At 37.3% G+C, this 24,324-nt stretch overlaps 1 protein-coding gene across 3 annotated transcripts in view; it reads left to right on the top strand.

Moving 5' to 3' along the window:
• Positions 1-24,324, top strand: part of PCCA (propionyl-CoA carboxylase subunit alpha) — a 264,528-nt gene that overhangs the window by 141,483 nt on the left and 98,721 nt on the right. For all 3 annotated transcript variants that reach the window (XM_087726871.1, XM_087726870.1, XM_087726872.1), the window contains 3 exons: positions 218-293; positions 13,583-13,693; positions 23,443-23,545. In XM_087726871.1, coding sequence (XP_087582997.1) covers positions 218-293; positions 13,583-13,693; positions 23,443-23,545 — 290 coding nt within the window. The remainder of the gene's footprint in view (positions 1-217; positions 294-13,582; positions 13,694-23,442; positions 23,546-24,324) is intronic.

The following is a 24,324-nucleotide window of genomic DNA, read 5'->3' as shown; positions in this document are numbered from 1 at the left end:
ATTTATGGACACCATATGCAGTGAGGTTTGTATGTTGTCATGCCTTCATTTGGCAAAGATACTAAACAAAATTCTGACTTAACAGAAATCATAAAGGTTGAGGAGTGAACTTATGTATTAAAACTTAATAATATTAAAAAGGAATTGTAAAATAGGCAGCATGTTTGAGACAAAAATATTTTGGTTGTTATAGAGTTCATTTTTTTTAATGTTTTAGCTGATCACCTATGGATCCAACCGAAATGAAGCTTTGCAAAGAATGGAAGAAGCCTTGGATAATTATGTTATAAGAGGTAAATTACAAATATTTTTTTTCTAGGTATCATGGCTTATTTAACTGTCTTAAATCTTTTAGTTTAGATCTATTTTAAGCTAACTTTATACAGTTATGTTATATACTACCTATATTGGTTCTAGTGTTTTATAATATTATATGATATTTATTATCATTCTGGTCAATGGTTTTCTTCCTTCCAAAATGGAACAATTTGATAGCTGAATACAAATGTGTTTAAATGAAGCATTAATCTCATTGCATCTGCAGTAACACAGTTATTCAGATATTTTCTATATAAGGACAATTGAGTCTAGTAAGCTTGAAATATTTTTTTGTCAAATAAAGCATTATTTAAAATATATTTTTATTGATAAATGTATCTTCCTGTTGTCTACAAGAATTCAAATCTAATTCTTTGAGTATCAAAGAATTAGATTTGAGTATCAAATTATTTCACCACTAACAATATTTTATCAAGCATAATGGGAAGGAAGTTTCAATAGAATTTATTAATTGCCTGTAGTAGATTAGGTATTTCTAAGATTCAAAATGTTGCAAGCCAGGCTGGGATGTTAGTAGGTGTTGTAAATACTGCTGTTGATCCATATGAAGCAAACAACATTTGCACTGAAGTGAAAAATGATTTAAAAATGGAATTTTCTTCTATTAGTTAATCTAAAGTATAAATCCCAGTTTACAACAACATTTTTCATATAATTATTTCATAGTATCAAAGCATGAGAAAAAGGACCAAAATAATCACTTTCCAGGATAATATACCATAATGTTTGAATTGATCTAATAGTGAATAAGATTTTTAGATCAAGAGAGTCCAGCTAGGTCAATTTTGCAAATATTTCACAACAATATTTTTAATTAAAGTATAAGATGAAGAACAGTTTGCAGTCCTTCTAATTTAGTTTATTTAATGAGTTTTACTATTTTCCTGTCAACTTGTAAAGCTTAATTAGGGCATCTTTCAGAAATCTGACATTTCCATTTTAATATTATAAATTTAGAACAAGAAATGAAATGCAAGAATTTTTTTACTAAAGAAATATATTATTATGTCTTTATATAGTAATTGAATTAGATATTTGAGAGGAAGGTTCAAATCAGGAGAAAAAAATATACTGCATGCTAGCATCTCCGAATTTTGGCTAGGTGTCCTAAAAGTGATATTCCTCATTCATCTAGTTTGAGCTGGATGGAGTCTTTCTATCTTGTTAGTATTGTATAAAGTCTTTCTTCAATTGCTATTTTTATTGGGCCATTTTTTTCCCTTAAAACATCATTCTTTTCTGAAATTGAAGCTGTCAGATTGCTTTGAGGAAACCCTCAGTTTGTCTTCTGTCACTTGTGGAAAAGATTTGGTTCTAGATTGCTATCATGAATGAAAATTATAAGTTTGGGAAGATGTCCTTTTTAATAAAATGTTTACATAATGCAGAGGTAACATAGCAGATCGCATGGTTTACTCTCTGCATCTAACTACACGCAGAAGCAATAGTAATATCTGCAGGTATTTAATCAAGCCTACATAATTCTTTTTATGGACAGTTATTATTATTTGAATACTAGTAGGTAAAGATTTGATGTGATAATATTTAGAAACAGAATTCCAGTGGAGCTGTTTGATTTTTTTTTCATCTCCCCAAATAAGTTATCTGCTTTTAACTTTTTTTTCCATTAGAGATAACTGTAATTCCAACACTGCTGGATTTCAAGGTTTTGACATCTTTCTTCCTAACCCCCATTGCTGAACTCCGATAAATCAGTGCATTAAAAGAAAGAAATGTAGAAAGCTTTCCCTCCTACTTTTCCCCTGCTTATGTGACCTTTACTTCCAAGAAAGAGAAGTCTAGTAACTTGAGAGCTTTAGCACATGTTTCCTTCTTTTATAAAAAAACCCAGCTGTGGAAAAATCTTGAAAGTATATGAAATTGTGCTTTTATTTGATAATTGTACATAGCTAATTTTTCATCAGAATCATCAGTAATATAGAGTTTTAATTTGGCCATTTCTTTCTAGCTGTTCAGGTCCACATCTGAGAAAGATGTAGCATTGGCAAATGGTTACAAAAGAGGAAATATAATGGAGCACAATATAAAATACAGCTACCTTTAAACATTTAGATAGTACTTATAGAGTTTTGGCACGTTTAAATAACTCCACAGTTGTATATTCATACCACTTTCTGATATCTCCGCCCACTGAATTAACCTATTAGTACTTGTTGTGACTCAGCAGAAACCTGTGAGTTGTTTCAGGATGCAGGATAATGAGCAGCTGTTGGTCGTTAGGGTCTTCTCCTGCAGGTAAAAGACTGATGGTGCCACGCCTTAGTGGCAGAAGTCAACGTCGTTCGTTGTTTGTTTGTTCGTGAGTTCAGTTCCGTTCCTGTTTGAGTTAGTGATTCAAAGAGGCACTTGGATAAGTGATTTGTTTTCTGTAAACCTGGTTCGCTGTAAGAGTTTTGTTTTTGCATTTGCTGTGTAACTTTTTGCCAGAGACTTTATCTATGTTTATTTTGGGCTCGCAGCCAGCTTGAGCCGGGACTGATAAAGATATTTCCTTTGAAGTTCTGTCTGGCTGTCGTTTGTGAATGAGCGAAGAGCGGGGTCAGAACAGTACTTGATGTTAATATGAACAAGGAAATTCCTATCTGTTTATTACTTGCAGAATTCTTGTTTTAGGAAATGTTCAGGATTTGCGTTCAGAGTTGTAGCCTGAAAGTTATCTTGTGTATAATATAAATTCTTGTTTGGAATGAAATATTTCAGTGTACTTACAGGTACATTAAACATTTGTTTAGTGATCGTTTGACGTTACAATGGTACTGAAAAAAATGACTTATGACCATTTTTCACACTTATGGTCATGGAGCACCTGTTGCTTAGCAATGAAATTTTCAGCTCAGTTATGGTCAAAAGTTGAAGACTTACTTATGTAAACATATGTACTTACTTACATATGTTTACATACTAACCAGCTTCCAAGACTGAGCTGTTTATAGGTTCTATTATTATTATATTGACTACTTCTGTTAATTTTGTATCTTTTTTAATTTCAAAAACAGTTAATATCACTGTGGAACTTCTAGCAATTAATGTTATTGAATATATTATTAAATGAATACCTTGGTCCACCTGCCATCAGTTGTTCAGCCCATTTCCATTCTTTTACTCTCTTGATGGCATCCTTTAATCAATGTGCAGGTCTTTCTGTCTTGCCTTGTGATGTCGAGTGTGTATCTTTCCATGACTCTTTGCGGCACTCGTAGCTTTTGTATCGATTGTGAGATTAGTGTCCATGGTTCACAGGCATATGTTAGAGTAGGTAGCACAGACTGATCAAAAACTTTTCAGGCATAGTGGGAGGTTGTTCTTGAAAATTATGCTTAGCTTGCCGAATACCTGCCAACCACATTTAACACGCTGTTCAATTGATGGTCCACCTGATGGTAGGTGGACCAAGGCAGTCATAGAATGGATTCCACTTGATTAAAAGCATCCACAAAAGACAAGATGGAGTGATGACATCAGCAAGTACTGCGAGCCCAATTGGCAAAAGAAAACTCAAGACTGTATTGGTTGGAAACCTACGGAAGAGGTCTCCATCCCTTAATGGATAGACAATGGCTAAAATGATGAATAATGATATTATTAAATAAATTATTATAATAATTAATATTATTTTGAGATTTTTATAAGCTACATGGCTTGTGAAGCTCTCTATTTCTTTTCCCTCCTTTTTCTTCATATATCTATACATACACACACACTACACACACACACACACACACAATTTTAAAAAGAACAAAGAGAAAAGCTGAGTAACTAATAAATATTTCCTAGAGAGGAGATATCTAATGTCAATAACCAACCCATATTAAAAATGACACCTGTACCACATATCGTTTCAAATAAGTAAATTGGAAAAATCATGTTAAAAATGTCTGTTTAACAATTTTCAGGGATAAGAAGTTGTTATGGAGACAGATTACTGTTGTGTCTTTGGTCCCTTGATTTGCAGAGACAGGACTGCAAGCATTCCTTCCTTACATATTTTCACAGACAGAGAAGATTCCATTTGGAGTTCATTCCTAAGGTATATAGGGTTTTAGGGAGTTCATCCTACAGAAAAACCCAATCTGTTTCCTTGGTTTTTTACAAAATCCCATGAGCCCTTGATAACTATTGCCAGATGTTACACCATTGGAACAATATTACTATCCCTAAGTTGAGATGATCACTGCAGCAATTGTTGCTACTTCCATTCCTGACCTTCGATCATATCTGTTGGAGGGTCTGAAATTCCAACTGAAAAATTTCCAACAATCTACATCCTTGTTCTCACCCAACCAGTTCTCAGTAATACCTATTATCCACAACCATATTGTTTATAGATGAGATTGTATATCAGATGTACCTGGAAGCAACCTGAATCCAAAGCAGCAAGCATTAGCCATTAGGTCCTTAAAGAAAAGAAAGACTAGAAGTTTATTTATTGAATTGAATTTGAATTTGAATTTAATAACATTTATATGCCGCCCAATCCCGACGGACTCCAGGCGGCTTACAATACAAAGTAAAATCGAAACAAAAATATAAGGAAAAGAAAAGATAGATTTAAAAACAACACTCCATGCACTCAGTTCTAGATGGGGCTGGACCGTATTTCGGGGTCAACAGCCCCAGGCCTGCCGGAACAGCCAGGTTTTAGTGGCTTTTCGGAAGGCCGAGAGAGTGGGAAGGGTCCAGATCTCTGCGGGGAGATCGTTCCACAGGGCCGGAGCAGCTACAGAGAAAGACCTCCCCCGAGTGGTTGCAAACCGGCATTGCCCGGTCGACGGGACCCGCAGGAGGCCCAGCCTGTGAGATCTTATGGGTCGTTGGGAGGTATGTGACAGGAGGCAGTCCCGCAGGTATCCAGGTCCCAAGCCATGTAGGGCTTTAAAGGTCACGACCAGCACCTTGAAGTGCGTCCGGAGACTGATGGGAAGCCAGTGCAGCTCGCTGAGGATAGGTGTAACATGGGTGTATCTAGGTACACCCGATATTGCTTGCGCGGCTGCATTCTGGACCAACTGTAGTCTCCGAACACTCTTTAAGGGCAGCCCCATGTAAAGCGCATTGCAGTAATCAAGCCTAGAGGTGACAAGAGCATGAGTGACCATTTGAAGTGCCTCCCGGTCCAGGTAAGGTCGCAACTGGTGCACCAGGAGAACCTGGGCAAAAGCCCCCCTGGTCACACACGACAAGTGATGTTCTAATGTCAGCTGTGAATCCAGGAGGACACCCAAGTTGTGGACCCTCTCTGAGGGGTGTATAGTTTCACCCCCCAGGCTGAGAGATGGAATATCTGGACCGTCTTTGAGGGGCAACATCAATAGCCACTCGGTCTTGTCTGGATTGAGTGCCACCTTGTTTACTTGTTTAACATTTCTATTTCCACCATAAATATACTAAGAACTCTTAGTGGCCTAGAAATTCAATAAGTAGCAAATGCCCCTCACTGCCTGTTATTGTGAAAAATGATCATCCCCTCTTTTCTCATTATTTCAGTTGTCAGAAGAAAAAAATATAGGATGCACCTTTGGGCATAAATTAATTAATATAATTGTAGTCTATTAGAAAACTAACTACTGATTCTGCTAACAAGGAATAGCGGTTATGTTTTTTATTTTAATTAGGACTGTTTTTCACAGGGCTCAAGGTTGAACATTAATTCTGAAAAACCCCAATTGAGGAAAAGCCTTAATCCTTAATCAGAATAAATGGCATAGGAATTATTAACATATGTAATAATGTTTAGCAGTAGCATCAGCCCTTCTGCTTTATTTTAAACCTGATACAACTTAATTTGTAGGGATTTTGCATGTAATCCATGCAAGGAAATGAATAATAAATAATTTCTTCATCATACAACCTATTAGAAATAGTGGACCTGAATTTTGAGTATCTTGAGCATTATCATAACTACATGAAGTTGAGATGGATAGGAATTTTTACTCTCCTGGAATAAAAAGGAAAATGAAAACATACTAGTCTAACTCTTTTGAAAGAGCATATTTATACTTTGCTCATGCTTTCTCCATATGATTTGCTGTTAGGGAGTTAGATTTGACGAGCATAAGGAGATGGGCCTTTTCAGGCAGGGCGCTGGGTTTATGGAACATTCTCCATGGTGGGTCAAGTCCATCCCATTTCAGAAGTCCCACAAGACTTCCTAATTTTAGTACTGGAATTTTATATTTGTAAGGTGTTTGGAGTCATTAAAAGTCAGTTGGGCAGCAGCTTCTTGGGTGAGAAGTGAAACATCTTCAAAGGAAAAACTAGAAAGTATAATTGCCTTTGAAAAAGTACCTTTGGGACAACCATGATCTGGATGACTGAGAATCTCCATAGGCATGTATTTTTTTGCTTGTTTGGGCATATAATTCATGTTTTCCCTGTAACAAATTATTTGAATGATCAGTTATATTTGATTAAATATTTTAGCTGCAGTTACCTGTATGTCACCTGCCTCGCTGTTCGTACCAGCAAAATGTTCTTTCCAGCATTCATGGAAGAAAATAAAAGAACTTTTAATTGGGAAGTACTTGTATATCTAAAGCACTATTTCTTTGAAATCTGTCACTCTTCCATTCCTTTTTCGAGCACTTTATGAAAGAGGTTCAAAATGTTTCAGCCTTTTTCCTTCCTGTGTTCTCCAAATGTGTCGGGAATCTCCTGCTAGGCCAAAGTTGGCTTGTGACATTTGCTTAAAGTGATTTAGGAGTGTAATTGATCACAGTTCCATCCTACAACAACCTGACTTATTAATGCCATATGCATCTACAAGAAGATTACAAAGATGAACAGAGTTAAAAAGCTGTTGAAGTTATTAAGTCAAATCTTCTGCTCAGTGGCAAACATGCTGTTCTGCAAATACTGTATTGCAGTTGAGATGGATAATTAGAATTGAAAAATGTGTACGTATGTGAAAAACTGGGAAAAATGTGAAGAAATGAAATGAAGTAAAATTGTAGATGTTTGTCTAGATACAATTCAATAACAGCCTGGTTTAAGAATTTAGCATACTGCAATATTTATGTACTTTAATATATTGTTAGCAATAGCAATAGTACATAATACACATTTATTCTAAGGTGCTGAAGATAATGTACATGTTTCTTGCATCTTTATTGTTCTCTCTCTATAGGACTATGAAATTGAAAAAAATAATATAAATAAGTTTTATTATTGTAGTAATAGATCATAACGAAGTGTCATAACATAGCATGTAACAGAACAATTAGGTTTCCTGTGTAAATATTGTCCGGTCCAAGGTTACACCATAAAATGCAACACCCTCCAGCCTGCCAAGCCAGGGACTGTTACCAAAACAATTTGCTTAGATGTAATTGGACAAGGGGGGACATCCATAAGGAAAGGTGGAGAAATGGGAAGAGTTAACCAGATGCTTTGGGCATGAAAAATCAGATTCGGCTTTGCTACGTTGTAATCACTTGGCTTTAGTAAACTATTGTTTCACTAGGAATGGAGTCAAGAATCTTCCTTTTCTGATTGACTAAGTTGGGATGGCTGACACATGCAGTGTTTGCAAGAACTGTTTTTTAATATTGTTTGGAATAAGTATTTTCCTTGTATTTTTCATAATAGTTTTCAGGAAATGTTATGTAGTAGTTGTCTGCCTTCTGCCTTTAATGCTATTTAAATAAAATTAAAATACCTATTAAATGTGCATTTCTAAGATAGTCTTGCAAAGTAGCAGTCCTCAATTATCATTATACTATTTAAGTTGCTCTGAAAACTTGATGTTTTTACAACTAAAAACTATGTGAATGAAGTTCCTTTAATTTCACTTAACTCAATTAAAATTCTCAGCAAGTTAAATATATTGAATTGTTTATCTACGGCAAGACATAGGACACCAATTAAGTTTACATGGAAAAATGCAAATTTGTGTTTTGCGAATGTCAAGTTGACAGAAGCTGAATAATGTAAAAAGGACTAATCAACGCAGAATATGTTTAGTGTCAGTAAATATTTATATTGAAGAATGTTTCCCATGAATGATGAAGTGCCACAGGCAGTTTATTCTCAATTTTACTAATTAAATTCTATGACTCGGATCACCATGTTCTTGCAATTTCTGTATCTTTTTGTACAATATACATAAGCCATTATGTAGACTATGGTGATAAATGGCATATGAGATTCCCATTCAAAATATTTTTACTCCAATATTTAAAGCTGATAATAAATTACAAATTTTAATTTATTAAGAATTAATTTATTAAAAATTGCAGTTGATCTGTTCCAATTTTGTCTTAAAGAGTAGAATTTGATAGTTCTTTAACTGAACACAAACAGTTTATACTTTTGACTTTTCTGCTTTTCATTTTTATTTTACTGTATTCCACAAAGCCTGAAGTGATGAGGCATTTTTGCTTACAATTGCAATTATCAATTTAAGCTGCAGGGTTGTCAAAAGAACTGCAAAAGGAGGAACAGCTAGGAATACTACTGGCCTTTCTTTCTTTGATTTACGATGTGCTAGAGGGTTGCTTGGCTTTCCTGTTTAATATGAAATAACTGGAGGAAAATTATGCAGAACTTCGGAGTTTGCTATTGTTAGGCAGTTGATATGTCACTGGAATTGTGCCTGGAATTAGCTGTGGAATGAATATGAGCAAAGAAAGCGAAGTGTAGTGCCAAAATACTCTTGGTCACGAAGTTGCCTGATCTAAAAATGGATGAAAGTGCCCTGTGTGCTTTTTAAAATTTATTTTTTAGAATTAAGAAATATATATTTAAAAAGAGATAGAAATTTAATTCTAAAAGTGCAATGAAAGATGCACTTTGTTCAGCTAAATCTAACCATGTTTTCCCCTCGGAGCGAAATTAAAAGTGGTAACACTTTTTTGCATCAATGTCTGTTTATCTGTGTTTGTGTGTGTGTGTGTGTGTGTCTGTCTATCTATCTATCTATCTATCTATCTATCTATCTATCTATCTATCTATCTATCTATCTATCTATCTATCTATCTATCTATCTATCTAGTTTTGTGATTTTAGTCTCAGTTACTTGGGTATTAAGTTTATTTCTTTTAAAAAAAGTACAAGAGGAAATATCATTGAAGGATGAATTTATAGTTCAATGTGCATATAGGTTGGCCTTTGCTTGATCCTTTGAGAATGTAGGGATAATGTCTGGCTGATGTTTTTCAAACAGCAGGTAACCAACGGTGAACTCCAATAGGGGTCCATGTTTCTGTAGCCTCATAGTTATTCACACAGATGGGGGACATCTTGTGAACTCTCACTGGGGTCAAGCTAAACTGCAAATCATGCACTGAAATTTCTGAAGTCTTGGGTATGAAAACACGCTGGTTGAGAATTGAAGCTCTAACTTTGCTTAGTTGGTTAAGCATCCAAATTTGGGCAAAAGAAAAACATATGCTCGGAGAATTAATTTATATTATGGAAGCATTTTTATAATACAGGTAGTGACCGTTCAAAGTTACAAGGGCAATTTAAAAAGTGATTTATGACTGTTTTTCACAGTTATGACCTTTTCAGCCTCCCCATGATCACGTGATTAAAATTAAAATTAAGATGCTTGGCAATTGGTTCATACCATTGCTATGCCAAAGTCCCAAAGTCATGTGATCACCTTTTGCAACCTTCTGACCAACAAAGTCAAGGGGTAAGCCAAATTCACTTTAACAACCGGGTTACTAACTTATCAACAGCAGTGATTTACTTAACTTAGCTGTGATCAGAAGGGTAATAAAATGGAGCAAATCTCTTTAAACATGTCTCACTTAACAACAGAAATATTGGGCTCAATTGTGGTCATAGGTCAAGGACTACCTGTACTGCTGTTGCAAGTCATCTTGTAACTTCATTCATTGAATGAGTAGCCATTAAGTAAGCAGCATGTCAATCAGAAGGTTGGCAGTTCAGTGGTTCGAATCCCTAGCGCCGCATAACGGAGTGAGCTCTCGTTACTTGCCCCAGCTTCTGCCAACCTAGCAGTTCCAAAGCACATAAAAAATGCAAGTAGAAAAATAGGGACCACTTTGGTGGGAAGGTAACAGCACTCTGTGCGCCTTTGGCATTGAGTCATACCGGCCACATAACTATGGAGAACGTCTTTGGACAGCACTGGCTTAGAAACGGAGATGAATACCGCCCCTAGAGTCGGAAATGACTAGCACACACGTTCGTGGGAACCTTTACCTTATCAGTAATTGCCCTAAATTCCAAAAAGCATTAACATTAGCACATTTCAGTGTCCTCTCAACAGACGTTCTTGAGGATAAATATAAAATATTTCCTCACAAACTTAAGATTGGGCTCTAGTTCAGCAATCCTCAAGCTTTTCCTCACCATGGACCATTTTCTGGAAAAGTTTTTCCCCACAGACCAGACGGGGATGAGGGGGATGGTTTTGCGTGTGACCTAGATCCTGCCCAAGTGCAGTTGCTGCTTTACTTGCTTCCAGGTCTGGTTTCTAAGAGGTTGCAGACCCCTGCCATAGTTCACACCCTGCTATGTTGTGCCTTCTAAAAGGAGAGCCTATTTTATAATGTTCTACTTGGCAAAATTCGTGAACTATTCTGATTTATTTTATGTGAAATTATTTTTTACGAGACTAATACCACTTTGCATTCTTGAACGTGGATACATTTTCTTATACTCCCTTTAAAACTAGAAATGCTCTGGTCACATCAATGATTTATTTCTTATGTTACATTGCTTTAATTTATTTGTTTAAACTGTTTAATTATTTTATTAAATCAGTGTTCCGATTAATGACTCTAATAAAGGCTACTACATACTGCCACCTGGAGGCCAGCCAGGAGACAACAGGTTGTTTGGAATTCTAAAGATGATTAATTGGGCTAGGGCAGTGTTTCTCAACCTTGGCGACTTTAAGTCCTGTGGAAGTCCTGTGGAAGTCCACAGGATTTAAAGTCACCAAGGTTGAGAAACACTGGGCTAGGGTGTGACATTCCCTTAAGCGTGTTCTTGATAAGTATTAAGAGAGAAATATATACCTATTCAGATTTTATCAGAAACTCTATTTACCAGAAACTAACAAAAGTAGTAGCAGATATGCTTCTGAGCTGACCAGTAATCATAGAACACTTCTTGCTGGGGGTTGTAGGTCTACTCTGTGATTACGTTTTTTGAAGGATTTTGCCACCTTTTAATACTTTTTAAAGAGACGAGTATAATTACATTGGGAGATGGCTTCATGCCATATCTTATCGTGGCATATCTTATCAGTGACTTGGTCAAAACCTCAAACAGTGGACACGATGCTAGAGGTATTTTATAGTTCTAACAGGCACTTATTGGGGAATATCTCATCACATCTCCAATAAACAATAGTGTGTAATTTGAGCGGGAACTCAAATAAGTGACCTTGTGATAAAACTAAGATATCACTTCTAGCAGGCAACACCTATATATAGTCTGCTAACATCCGATTAGTAAAAGACCCTTGCTGGAAGTCCTTTTATAGGAAACAAGCATTATAGGAAATACTGCTTCTAATATGTAGCCATTGCCTGTCAGCCTTCAGCAGACGTTAGAGTAAGGAGTTCATGCATTCTGTTTAGTTTTTAAAAGTACAAACATAGATGAGAGGCTCACAGGAAAGATTCTGTATCATGCAATCTGCTGAGTGACTTTTTACAAGCATGTGTGGAAAAATTTGCACACATAGCTCAGCTGGTAAAGAAATCTTTCCCACAATTATTTATTACATTTACAAAAAGAAAAAAGGGTCCACACTCATATCTCCTCAACAGGCTTCCATGGTAGGGATAGCAATAGCATTTAGACATATATCGCTTCACAGTGTTTTACAGTCCTCTCTTAAGTGGTTTACAGAGTCAGCATTTTGCCCCCAACAATCTGGGTCCTCATTTTAACGACCTCAGAAGGATGGAAGGCTGAGTCAACCTTGAGCCGGTGAGATTTGAACTATCGAACTCTGGCAGTCGGCAGTCAGCAGAATTTGCCTGCAACACTGCATTCTAACCGCTGTGCCACCACATCCTACTATGTTGAGGATGAAATCTTTTATCCCAGTTTATTCCAACTGAGGTGGGAATTATGAAATGGAAACTTGGAGTGCCAGACTTGGCTTTTCTTCTTTTGTGCAAAAAGAAAATGGCTTTTCTTCTTTTGTGCAAAAAGAAAATGAAGTAATAATACATTTTATTATGGGCTATAAGAATAAGGAATTATCTGTAGCAATTCTGATTAGGTAAATTACTCTTATTCCCAGGTAATCATATTTAGGACTTCAAACAGGATTAGAAGTCCTAAATATACTTACCTGGGAATAAGAAGCTAGTTTCCTAGCTTCTTATTCTTCTCCATGTGTGAGTTACCTCTTCAATAAATCTCCTATATCTATGGGGACTGTCTGTCCACTTCTGATTTTCCAGAATCCTCAATTAGATGATAATCTTTCATGAATAAAGAAGATATCCATTGAAGGCATCACATTTTTCATATTGAATCCCCCCCTTTTTAAAAAAAGAAGTGAAGCAGTAACAGTTTCTTCTCCATCTTGTCTACTTCCATTTCAGCTTTGAATTTTCATTGTTTACAACTCTGTTGCCTGTTTGCTATATGGAACTTGTATTTCCATCCAAATCTTGACACCTGGATTTTTTTTTTAATGTAGATTTTCTGTTACTGGTCAAACAAAGGCTGATAAAGATTATTAGTGCATGAAGCAAATCCATGTGCAGGGCTGGTTTTCCACACAAAAAAATGAAATACCAGTTTTAATGTTTTATAATATTAATATTTCTATTGGAAAAAAAAGCAAAGCCAATTGCTTTGCTCAAATATTCGGATTATTCCTGAGTGATTGCTGTGCTTCACAATTTTGGGAGCGGAGGTTGCTTTCAAGTTACTTTTTGACTCCTGGCAAAGTTCCTGAAGTTTTCTTGTCAAGGTTTTCCAGAAGCGGTGTGCCATTGTCTCCTACTTAGGAATGAGAGTGATGGTCCAATATCACCCAATTTGGGTGTACCTAATGTGCCGGTAAACCTCATAGTTTCCTGGTTTCTAGCCTGATGTCTAATCCACTACACCAAATTTGTTCTATTAAATAGTAAACACTATAGACGTTAAAACTCATTTATTCAGGAATTTCTCATCTAGAGCTTTTTTGTGGGGGGATGGTTTGACTTGTCAATTCAAATATCATTAAGCATATGTTCTCTGGCTGCTAATCTAATGGGAATATATATTTTATTTTCAGGTGTTACTCATAATATAGCATTGCTACGTGAAGTAATAAAGCATCCACGCTTTATCCAGGGAGACATCAGCACGAAGTTTCTTCCTGAGGTGTTTACCGAAGGCTTCAAAGGTGAAGGAAAACTCTCTCTTAGAAATAATTATGTGAAATAGCCTTTCTTTCATTCTTCCTTCCTTCCTTCCTTCCTTCCTTCCTTCCTTCCTTCCTTCCTTCCTTCCTTCCTTTGTCTCTCTTTCTCTTTTTCTTTCTTCTCAAAAAATTTCTAATTTTATAAATATTTCTTTCCTAAATTCTAATTTTTGAGTTTTAATCTGGTTAATTTAAAGTTTTGTTAACATTCAAGGAGGTTCAAATAAATATTAAGGGTCTAATTACTTGACAATGTCGTAAAATGAAACACATTTGGGAAAGGCCTGATTTTTGCATAACAATGTCTGTGTGTTTGTTTAGTCAAAGGGAGGAAGAAAATTCTTTATTTTACTCATTTTAACAAACTATTTGTGACATACTACTGCTTGAAATGGATTCATGCTATGTTCTATGAGTCCAAAAACTTGATTCTGAAAAATAAAATTTATATCATTGAATTTCCAAATAATATAGCCTTTTATGTCTAGTGAGCATTTAGTGTGATTCCATTTAATTCTTCCACTAATCATGGGAATAAAGGAATATGAGAAACCATAAAGTACTTGCATTCAGTTTTGAGCAAGGGAGATCCAATTTCCCATTTAGACAAACTGAATTTGTCAATTTAAGAAATAATTTTATAATCCTTTGCTTTTTTATTGTTAAGAACTTTGAAGTCAACTATTCCTTTTATGATTGAAATACAATTCCTGCTTATGGTAGTTAAGCTGATAAGCTTGGATAATACAAAGTGCACATGTGTTGGGAGGGAAATAAGATTTTTGCAATTCAAGGTTCAATGAAATAAACATTGTTTTTTAACAATGTATTTTAATTCTATGAAATGTCTTGACAGCTTTCCTATTAACCTCTGCTAGCAATTTTTAATTACATTTTTTACTTGGAGTGAAATACTTGACACATATTCAGGCTAATTTTCAAGTAAACATGTTCCTTTTTATTAGTACAAAACACTTACATAGAGAAAGGGAGTGAATAGAATTATTTACTTGTTAACCATCAAAGAATGAGAGAGAATTTTCTACAGCTATAGAATTTCTTACCTAGAAGCAATAAAATTCCATATACTTGAAGCAAATGAAGACTTTATCTTCCTTTTTTCTTTTTCTGAAATGTTCAACTAGTCCAAAATATTGTACTAGTATTGATAAGGAGAGATTTTTTTTTTGTAAGACAGCTTATTTTGGAGTAAATATGCAGAAGAGGCCTTCATCCTGCAGTGGATAGACAATGGCTAAAATGGTGATGATGATGACATCAGTATATTTATTTCAAAATATGCTGGCTTAAACAAAATTATCTTTAGGTATCAAGGCTGTTGAGTCCAACTTTGTTAAATCAGGCTTTTCTCCATCCTCAAAATTCGAAATCTTCAGGCAAAACAAACCCAGAGGTAGAGGACATAGAGAGGCAAGCAGACTTCAAGTTCTGCTCCCAGATATACTATCACCCCTGCCTGTTATCATAGCCAGTTAGAGACAGTGAATCATTGCAAAACCTTCTCACTTGTATGATGTCCTGCACTTCCATCAGCCATCCTGGTTGAAAGGGTTTGTTCCTGTAATTCTGGAGAGGTGGAGAAAACTGGGCATATCCTTCTTTGCTTTCTTTTTAAAGAGACATTCAAACAAAATTTATTTTCCAGATCAATAGGCATCCTGTCCATTCAGACAGCGTTTATCTTCAGTGGCTGTTTAAAGACGGATGGATTGTAGTCACAGCACAGGTAGCTAGATTCTGTGCAGCAGCACTAAAGATTCTTCGGAACCTGATAAATAATCCATTATAGCTAATTTAAACAATGTACCAAATCTTTTGGTGTTATTGCCTTGTTGCATTTTAGTGTCTTAACAACAGGCCTTCACAATTTAGGGACTAATATTATATTATAGCTTAGGCTGTGTTCTTTATGTACAGTTGACAGACGGGATGCTAAATTATAATTTTAACATAGATTTTATTTCTTATTATTTTATTTTAGAATTTTTAACTAGATACCCATTGAATATTTTTAATTGTACTGTTTTTTGACTTTAATAAACATTTGACATGACATGACAGCTATTAAGGAATCAAAAATTATGCATATAAGATATATTATATGTATACTTTGTAACTTAGAAATTGGACTAAATAGTGCCATAACTGAATAAAACCATTTTGCCGTTTTTTAATTCAGTATCACTTAGTATCTTATGTAATAAATAGTATATAAAACGGCTTACAACCAAATTTACATCAACTGAAGTTTTTTATATTTAATATTGAAGAAGGAGTATTCTATGTGGTGCTGATCACGAGGACCATGTTGCATTTAGAATATTTACTAAGTTTCAAAAGAGGATTGATTAAACAATCAGTTATCTTCACTGACAAAAGCATAAGTGGATTAAACAAGTATTCTTTTCAGGGAATAGGAGAACCAGGTAAAAATGCTTGTATTTATGTTTTTTTTTTAAATCTCATTTTTGAAATAATAGTGAAGAGAATATAAGAATATTGATGATTCCAATATAAAAAGAATATTCTCTTTTTAATCTATTTGCAGCAATGTATTTGTTTATTTATTTAAACCAATCCATATAGAGACATTGCTCAACTGTAATTTGATTTAAATATATTTTATGCATTGATAGACTAACAAATTAACTTTGAAAATCATGTGCTATTTTCATTAATATTGTCAAAGAAATATTACTAGATTTTACATTACTCCATGTAGATTAAGAACTAATGATTACAAAGAGTCAGAACCAATTACAAAATAAAACCATGATTCTCTTCCACTCATGATTAAAAAAATAAAGGAATGGCAACCAATATTTTTCATTACTGCTTGGCATAAAGAAGTTAAAATGCCTGTTTTGCCAAAAAAGGCTGTTCTGGTTTTAATCTCTTTATTTCAGTTGCTTATTGTTTGGTTTTGTATAGGGAAACATTTTTTCTTCACTTCTCTATAATTATAAAAAACCTCTACTCAGGCGAACTATACAACATAAACATGAAGGATGTCTCAGCATGCCAACTTGGAAAATTATTTTGAATTTTTTCAATTAGTTCATTTTATTAGAAACTGAAATTTTCAGTAAGTACAAAGTTAATCATTCAACAACCATGTGATTCAAGGACTTCCTGTAATTTTTTTTCAAAATCACTTAATTAGATTTCTTTTTTAATATTCTCTTTTTAAAAATCTTTTAATATTCTATATTGCTACTGCTATTTTTCCAACATGTTTTGACTTGTAAAATAAATGAAAAACAGTCCAGTGAAAACAAAGCCTTAAACCATCACAGGCTACTTGCATGAGATGAAACACACAAGAATTCTGTTTCCCTATTCGTGTATGGGATAAACTTTGATTAGCAAATTCATACTAACATGTTGCAAATCAAACTCCTGAAATCCTTTGAAATTTTTCATAATTGTTATAAAGGGGGCATGATGGCTCAGTGGTTAATGTGGACCCCCATGCAGCGGGTCACATGCTCGACCTCGTATTCCTCTCGGAGCAGTGGATGTGTGATCTTGGTCTGAGGGGTAATGAGATCATACCCCTGTCGTGGTCAGACCATTGCCTACTGAGGCTTGACTTCCGGAGGCCAAACCCCCACCGTAGGGAGGAGGAACCGACCAGGTGGTTCCGCCCCAGGCGACTTATGGACCCTCAGAGGTTCCAGACGGAGCTTGGGGTTATTCCTGATACCCTCGCCCACAGTTCGGCGGAGACTCTGGCTGCCGCCTGGTACTCGGCGGCGTCGGAGTCTCTCGACCGGATTGCGCCACTACGGCCCCTCCGGGTCAGTGGATCCCGGAGAGTTCCCTGGTTCACCGAGGAACTCCGGGAGAAGAAACGCCGGAGGAGATGCCTAGAGCACCAGTGGAGGTCCGATAAGTCCGAGGTAAACCGAGCACTCTTAACCACCTGCACCAAGGACTATGTCCGAGCATTAAGAACCGCAAAAAGATCATATATTTCTTCCTTGGTTGCGTCCGCCGAGTCACGCCCAGCCGCCCTGTTCAGGATAACCCGCTCCCTCCTTAATAGGAGGGATGCGGGAGACCCCTTGCAGGGTAGGGCTGAGGATTATGCTCAATTCTTGGCGGACAAAGTAGCTCGGTTTCGATCGGACTTGGACTCCACCGCAGTAGATCCAGCTGAGACACAGGAGGATCATCTACCACATCAACTCTGGGTTGAGTTCCAGGAAGTTGCCTCTGGGGATGTGGACAAGGCCATCCGAGCTGTAAGTGCCTCCACTTGTATTCTGGACCCGTGTCCCTCCTGGCTGGTGGCTAACAGCAGGGAGGTGACACATGGCTGGATCCAGGCGGTTGTCACCGCCTCCCTTCGGGAGGGGCACTTCCCCGCCGTACTCAAAACGGCGGTGGTGAGACCCCTCCTAAAGAAACCATCGTTAGATCCAGCCATCTTAAACAACTTTCGTCCTGTCTCCAACCTTCCCTTTATCGGGAAGGTTGTTGAGAAGGTGGTGGCCTTTCAGCTTCGACGGGCCTTGGAGGAAGCTAGCTATCTTGACCCCTTCCAGTCCGGCTTCAGACCTGGTTACAGCACAGAAACCGCTTTGGTCGCATTGACCGATGATCTCTGGAGGGCCAGAGATGGAGGCCATGCGTCCATCCTGGTTCTCCTTGACCTCTCAGCGGCTTTCGATACCATCGACCATGGTATCCTTCTGCGACGACTGCGGGAGGTGGGAGTGGGAGGCACTGTTCTGCGGTGGTTCTCCTCCTACCTCTCGGACAGGTCGCAGTCGGTGTTAGTCGGGGGGCAGAGATCGTCCCTGAGGCCCCTAACATGTGGGGTACCCCAGGGTTTGGTCTTATCCCCCCCTACTATTTAACATATACATGAAACCGCTGGGCGAGATCATTCGGAGGCACGGGATAAAATACCATCAATATGCGGACGATACGCAATTGTATCTGTCCGCCCCGTGCCAACTCAATGAAGCGGTGGACGTGATGAACCAGGGTCTGGAGGCCGTTAAGAACTGGATGAGTGCTAACAAACTGGTGCTCAACCCGGATAAAACCGAGTGGCTGTTGTGTTTCCCCCCCAATAATTTGGCTAATACACCAACGCTTAGGCTGGGGGGTCAAATTTTATACCCCTCAGATAGGGTCCGCAACTTAGGAGTCCTCCTGGATCCACAGCTGACTTTTGACCACCAGCTGTCAGCTGTGACCAGGGGGGCATTTGCCCAGGTTCGCCTGGTCCGCCAGTTGCGGCCCTACCTAGATCGGGGGGCCCTCACAACAGTCACTCGAGCCCTTGTGATCTCTAGACTGGAATACTGCAATGGGCTCTACATGGGGTTGCCCCTGAAGTGCATCCGGCGACTACAGCTAGTCCAAAATGCTGCCGCGCGAGTGATAGTGGGCGCACCTCGGTTCGCCCACGTTACACCTGTCCTCCGCGAGCTGCATTGGCTACCTGTTGGTCTCCGGGTGCGCTTCAGGATACTAATGACCACCTTTAAAGCACTCCATGGTAGTGGATCTGGGTACTTGAGAGACCGCCTTCTGCCGATTACCTCCCTAAATCGACCAATTAGATCGCACAGACTAGGCCTCCTCCGAATTCCATCAGCCAGTCAATGCCGACTGGCGACCACACGGAGGAGAGCCTTCTCTGTTGCTGCCCCGACCCTATGGAACGAGCTCCCCATGGAGATCCGCACCCTCACCACGATCCAGACCTTCCGCGCAGCCCTCAAGATCTGGCTCTCCCAGCAGGCCTGGGAATAGGTTTCCAATCACCCGCCCGAGTGTTTGATTGCTGAATGAAAGTTGTGTTTTATTATTTTTCTTTTGTTCACAAATTGTTTTGTTTTGACCTTGCACTTCCCCTCCCCTGTGGTTGTAAGCCGCCCTGAGTCCCCTCAGGGAAAAGGGCGGCATATAAATCCCAATAAACCTCTAAACCTCTAAATGTTGAGCTTGTCAGCTGGAAGGCCAGGTTCAAGAACCAAGGGCTGCGCAATGGAGTGAACTCCGTTACCTGCCCCAACTCCTGCCTACCTAGCAGTTCAAAAACATGCAAATGTGAGTAGATAAATAGGTAGCACTTCGGTGGGAAGGTAACAGCATCCGGTGCTCCTTGGCGTATAGTCATGCTAGCAACGTGACCATGGAAAATCTCTTTGGACAGCACTGTCTCCCTTGGCTAAGAAACTGAGTTGATCATTGCACCCTAGAGTCGGACATGACTTGACAGGGGAAACCTTTACCTTTACCTTACCTTGCTATATGACTAATAGATGTTATGATTCTTAGAATTGCTGTGGTCAGAATGTCAGAATTGTCAGAATGTGTCAAAACTAATAATAGTTTTAGAAAATTCAGCAAAGTATTTAACATTACTTGAATGCTGATAGATAAACTAGTTGTACCAGAGCTAATAGGCAACTCTTTATAGAGAAGACAAGGGGGAAGTAAATAAGTCTTGTCTTCATCCTAATGATGCAACTGTATTCTTGCATCAGATGCCATGAAATATTACATAATCATCTCATTTGCCCAAATATACTGTGACACAGGTGCCATCGTTTTGACATTACAATGGCCAATTCTTGACACCTAGGTTGGTACATTACTATTATAGGAAATGAAGATCTGAATGGGACTAATACAAGAGTCTCCAAACTTGAAACTCTTAAGACTTGTGGACTTCACCTCCCAGAATTCCTCAGCTAGCCATGCTGGCTGGAGATTTCTAGGAGTTGAAGTCCACAAGTCTTAAAGTTGCCAAGTTTGGAGACCTTTGGACTAATATGATCAAGTGATAGCATAAAGGCAACATCATTCTTACTATTTATGGATAGTGAGATGGGCAGCGTATAAATATAATAAAGTAATAAAATAAATCCTCTATACTGAATATGGACATAGGTTACTGGGATTAATTTATAAAACTCTCAAATATATTAGTTGAGCGATAGCTTTTGAAAAATGACTTCACAGAGATTATGCTGCACAAAGGAGTCTTGGATACTATATATGACTTGGAACATCTATGCACATCAAGTCAAAGCCCATGAGGGACAAAGCATGTATGCATAAGCAAGAGAATTATGCATACATGCTTAATTTTTGCATCCTCCTTCTCGCCATTAACCTGTACAGAGAAAATCAGGAAGTTCATTTAATCATAGATCTATAGGCTAGACCGGTAGTATTAAAATAAATAAAAACTATGTCAAAAATTTTTTTAGCTAAAAGAAAGTAATTAAAAATTATTAAGATTAAGATTGTAAAAATGTAACATTTCAAATGTAACATTTCAAGTAACATTTCAAATAACATTGAAATGGATGCCACCAAATAAAAACAATAAAACCAGCTGAAAAGAATTTAAACACCTGACAAACCAGCAAGTATATGAGATGAATAGAAAAAAAAAATCAGTTTTATGCAGAATACTGGGAATAAACCATATCCAGCTGATCATGCTTGATACTTGCTGACCAGATTAGTTACCGCATGATTTATTTTATATGCACCTGCATAGAACCTAATTGTTGCACATTGTTTCAGGATTAATATTAGAAATATCACTCTGAGTCAGGAAATAAAAATTGAAACATGTGCTGCTAAAAGCAAATTCAATAAAAAAACAAATAAATAAATGAAACCAGCAGAATAGAGCCCTTAACTTCTCTGGTTAATTACTCTTGAACTGATATTACTGTTAGGAAGTTATTCCCACTCTCTCTCCTCACTACTAATAAATTTATTAGTCCACAATTTCTACTTTGGAAGGAAAAGACACTTGTGTTGGCTTTATTTCTATGTGATAGTCTTCCATTTGCCCTAACCCATACCCTAATCTAATCCTAACCTCTCAGTTACCTGTTTTAATTTCTTTAAATTCTTCTTGAGCCTAATCCTAACTCTTTAAATCATGATGCTCAGAAATAGCGAGAATATTTTAAGTGGGATCTGATCAAAGCAGAAAAGAATGGAATATTTTATTCCAGTGGCTTGGAAATTAAATCTGTTGATGTAGTCCAAAATTGTACAAGCCTTCTTTGCAGCCATATCATACTGCTAACTTCTATTCCATTTTCAATCAACTGCTGTTCTAAGATCTATTTCAGGTTCTATTTTCATACGATGAGTTCCCCATTTTATAAATAATTTGATCTTTTCTTCCCCGAGTAAAGAACATTACATGCCTCCATTAAATTTTATTTTGTTACTTTCAGCTGATATTCCGGCCTATGAATTTTGTTTTATTTTTAAGATATTAACTGTCACATCTAGTTTATTGATTTTAACCTCTATAGGGGAAAACATTGAGAGGTTTTGTTACTCGGTGAACTGTCAAAGAAGTCTGTTGCATAACACAATCAAATGAATATTTTGAGGTCCTTTTACACATAGGCTAATATCCCTATCAATTTAGCCACGATTGAGAATTTATGGATTTAGGATTATTTACAGCAATTAAAAGCTAGTGTGTTTATTAGCCCTTTTGGCAAAAAGAGTCTATCTTGGCTTTCTTTGGGGAGGGTGAGGAACACAACCTATCACAAATCCTATTGTGCCTTAATATGAAGTATGATCCCAATCTAGAACTTGCATTAATGAATATGTTTAATGTCATGTTCATGTAACATTTGTCATAGTTTGCATAACTGATTTGCTCAAAATAGTCAAATTTATTGATTTTGCCAAGCCAAAAAATCCGTTTATGACTTAGAGTGCTATGAGACTTGTAGTTGTACATATTTACAAATTACATCAAGATTCAGGTGTGACTTTACCACAGTAGCCAAACTAAGTCAGTTAATTCAGGATCTGGCCAAGTGAGGGCTATCTACGGTCCTGTCTGACGAGCCCACAACCTCGGTGCTGCCTGTCCTCCACGGAGAAAGGTTCCGGTACTTTCTAACCAAGCACTTCACGTTAGTCTTTCCTTGCTTCTTTTCTTCCGAAAGTGGAGGGCTCAAGAAGGGATTGGGGCAGCCCCAGTGGTATCAGGTATCTTCCGGGGTAGCCTAAGGGGAGGGGTCTTCGCCCTGGCAGAAAGTGAGGGGGGAGAGAAGAGTCTGACGGTGCTGGAGCTGCAGAAACAGAGGCCAAACATCGGTCTCTGGTTCTGCAGTTCCAGCTCCGTCAGGGTCTTCTCTTCTCCCCCCTCCATTTTCTGCCAGGGCAAGGACCCGCCCTCTAGGCTTCCCTGCAAGATGCCTGATCCCACCAGGGCTGCCCCAATTGGAGAAGTGTGGTGAACTCTGTGCTGGGGCTAAGATGCACATGCCCATAGAGAGGGCTCTGACTACGCCCTCTGGCACATGTGCCATAGGTTCGCCACCACTGTCCTAGGCACTCCTAGAAAACAAAACAGTATATGGCTACAAACAAGATATTTCGAATTGTGCACTCTGCCCAAAGAAGAGACAAGATAACCTGGAATGGTAGTCATCATCTTGTGAGACTAAAGTTGGATGAGGGATCATCTTTCTTGTGCCTTCTATTCAGTGTGTACCTTATTTGAAGAAGTCTCATTTTGCAATTGGGAAATCTTCTGGCAAGAAGTTATGATAAATGTTGCAATGTGCTTTAAAATTTCTTATGCGCCCATTGACTGCAAACACATAGCAATTCCTGTTCTAACTAAAATGAATATAAATAAGATGGTGATACATATAATTTATTTGAAATTTGATTTTGAAATCTAGGGCACAGATTGAAAGACTCTGAAAAAATGGAGCTACTAGTAATAGCAGTGTCTCTATATATGGCTCAACGACTTAGATCACAGAGATTTCTGGGAACTCCAAGGTAAGTTTGATTCTAGAACATTTTGTTAGTTAATGGTGTCATAGAGAGCTGTTGAAAATTGACAAGATTATTATTTGTTCCCTTTAAACATTTTAAATATGAATGTTACCTATTAAAGGTCATCTGGACATAGATTGTAGATAAACAATCTAAAACTTCAGACTACCTCAGACATTTGGGTGAAACTCTTTAAAAATCCAGGAGAGGGAGAAAATGAATAAATATCTTATTAACTGTAATAATTTAATTTCATTTGAAATAAAATGAATTTATTTTTGTGCTGACTGCTATGTAATTTTTGATTATGACCTCATGAGTCAAAGTATACTATGTATAAATGAATGAATGAATGAATAAGAAAAGAAAGAAAGAAAGAAAAGAAAAGAAAGAGAAAGAAAGAAAGAAAGAAGAAATTCTGTTTGTTAAACAGACTGTGCTGTTTCAAACAACATGTATGTATGTATGTATGTATATATGTATGTATGTATGTATGTATGACATTTATTTGCTACCTATCTGCTATCCAATGAGCAATGAACAATCATAAAACACAGTGGATAAAATCATTAATAAATACAAACCATTAACACCAGATGGGAAAGAAGGGAGTCAGACATACTGGGTGTGGGTGTGGAGATGGGATTAAGTTTTAGTTAGTCAACTACCTCCAGTATGAAAATCATCCATTGTATGAATGGAATGGAATGTTGGAATGTTTATTTAATTTGTATGCCGCCCCACTCCCGAGGGACTCGGGGTGGCTAACAACCAAAAGGGGG

Source organism: Thamnophis sirtalis, unplaced genomic scaffold, assembly GCF_051295495.1.
Source record: "Thamnophis sirtalis isolate CommonGarterSnake01/CBP01778 unplaced genomic scaffold, rThaSir2_p1.2 scaffold_12, whole genome shotgun sequence".
NCBI lineage: Eukaryota > Metazoa > Chordata > Lepidosauria > Squamata > Natricidae > Thamnophis > Thamnophis sirtalis.
The sequence above is the reverse complement of the archived record's forward strand: the minus strand, read 5'-3'. Positions and strand labels throughout refer to the sequence as shown.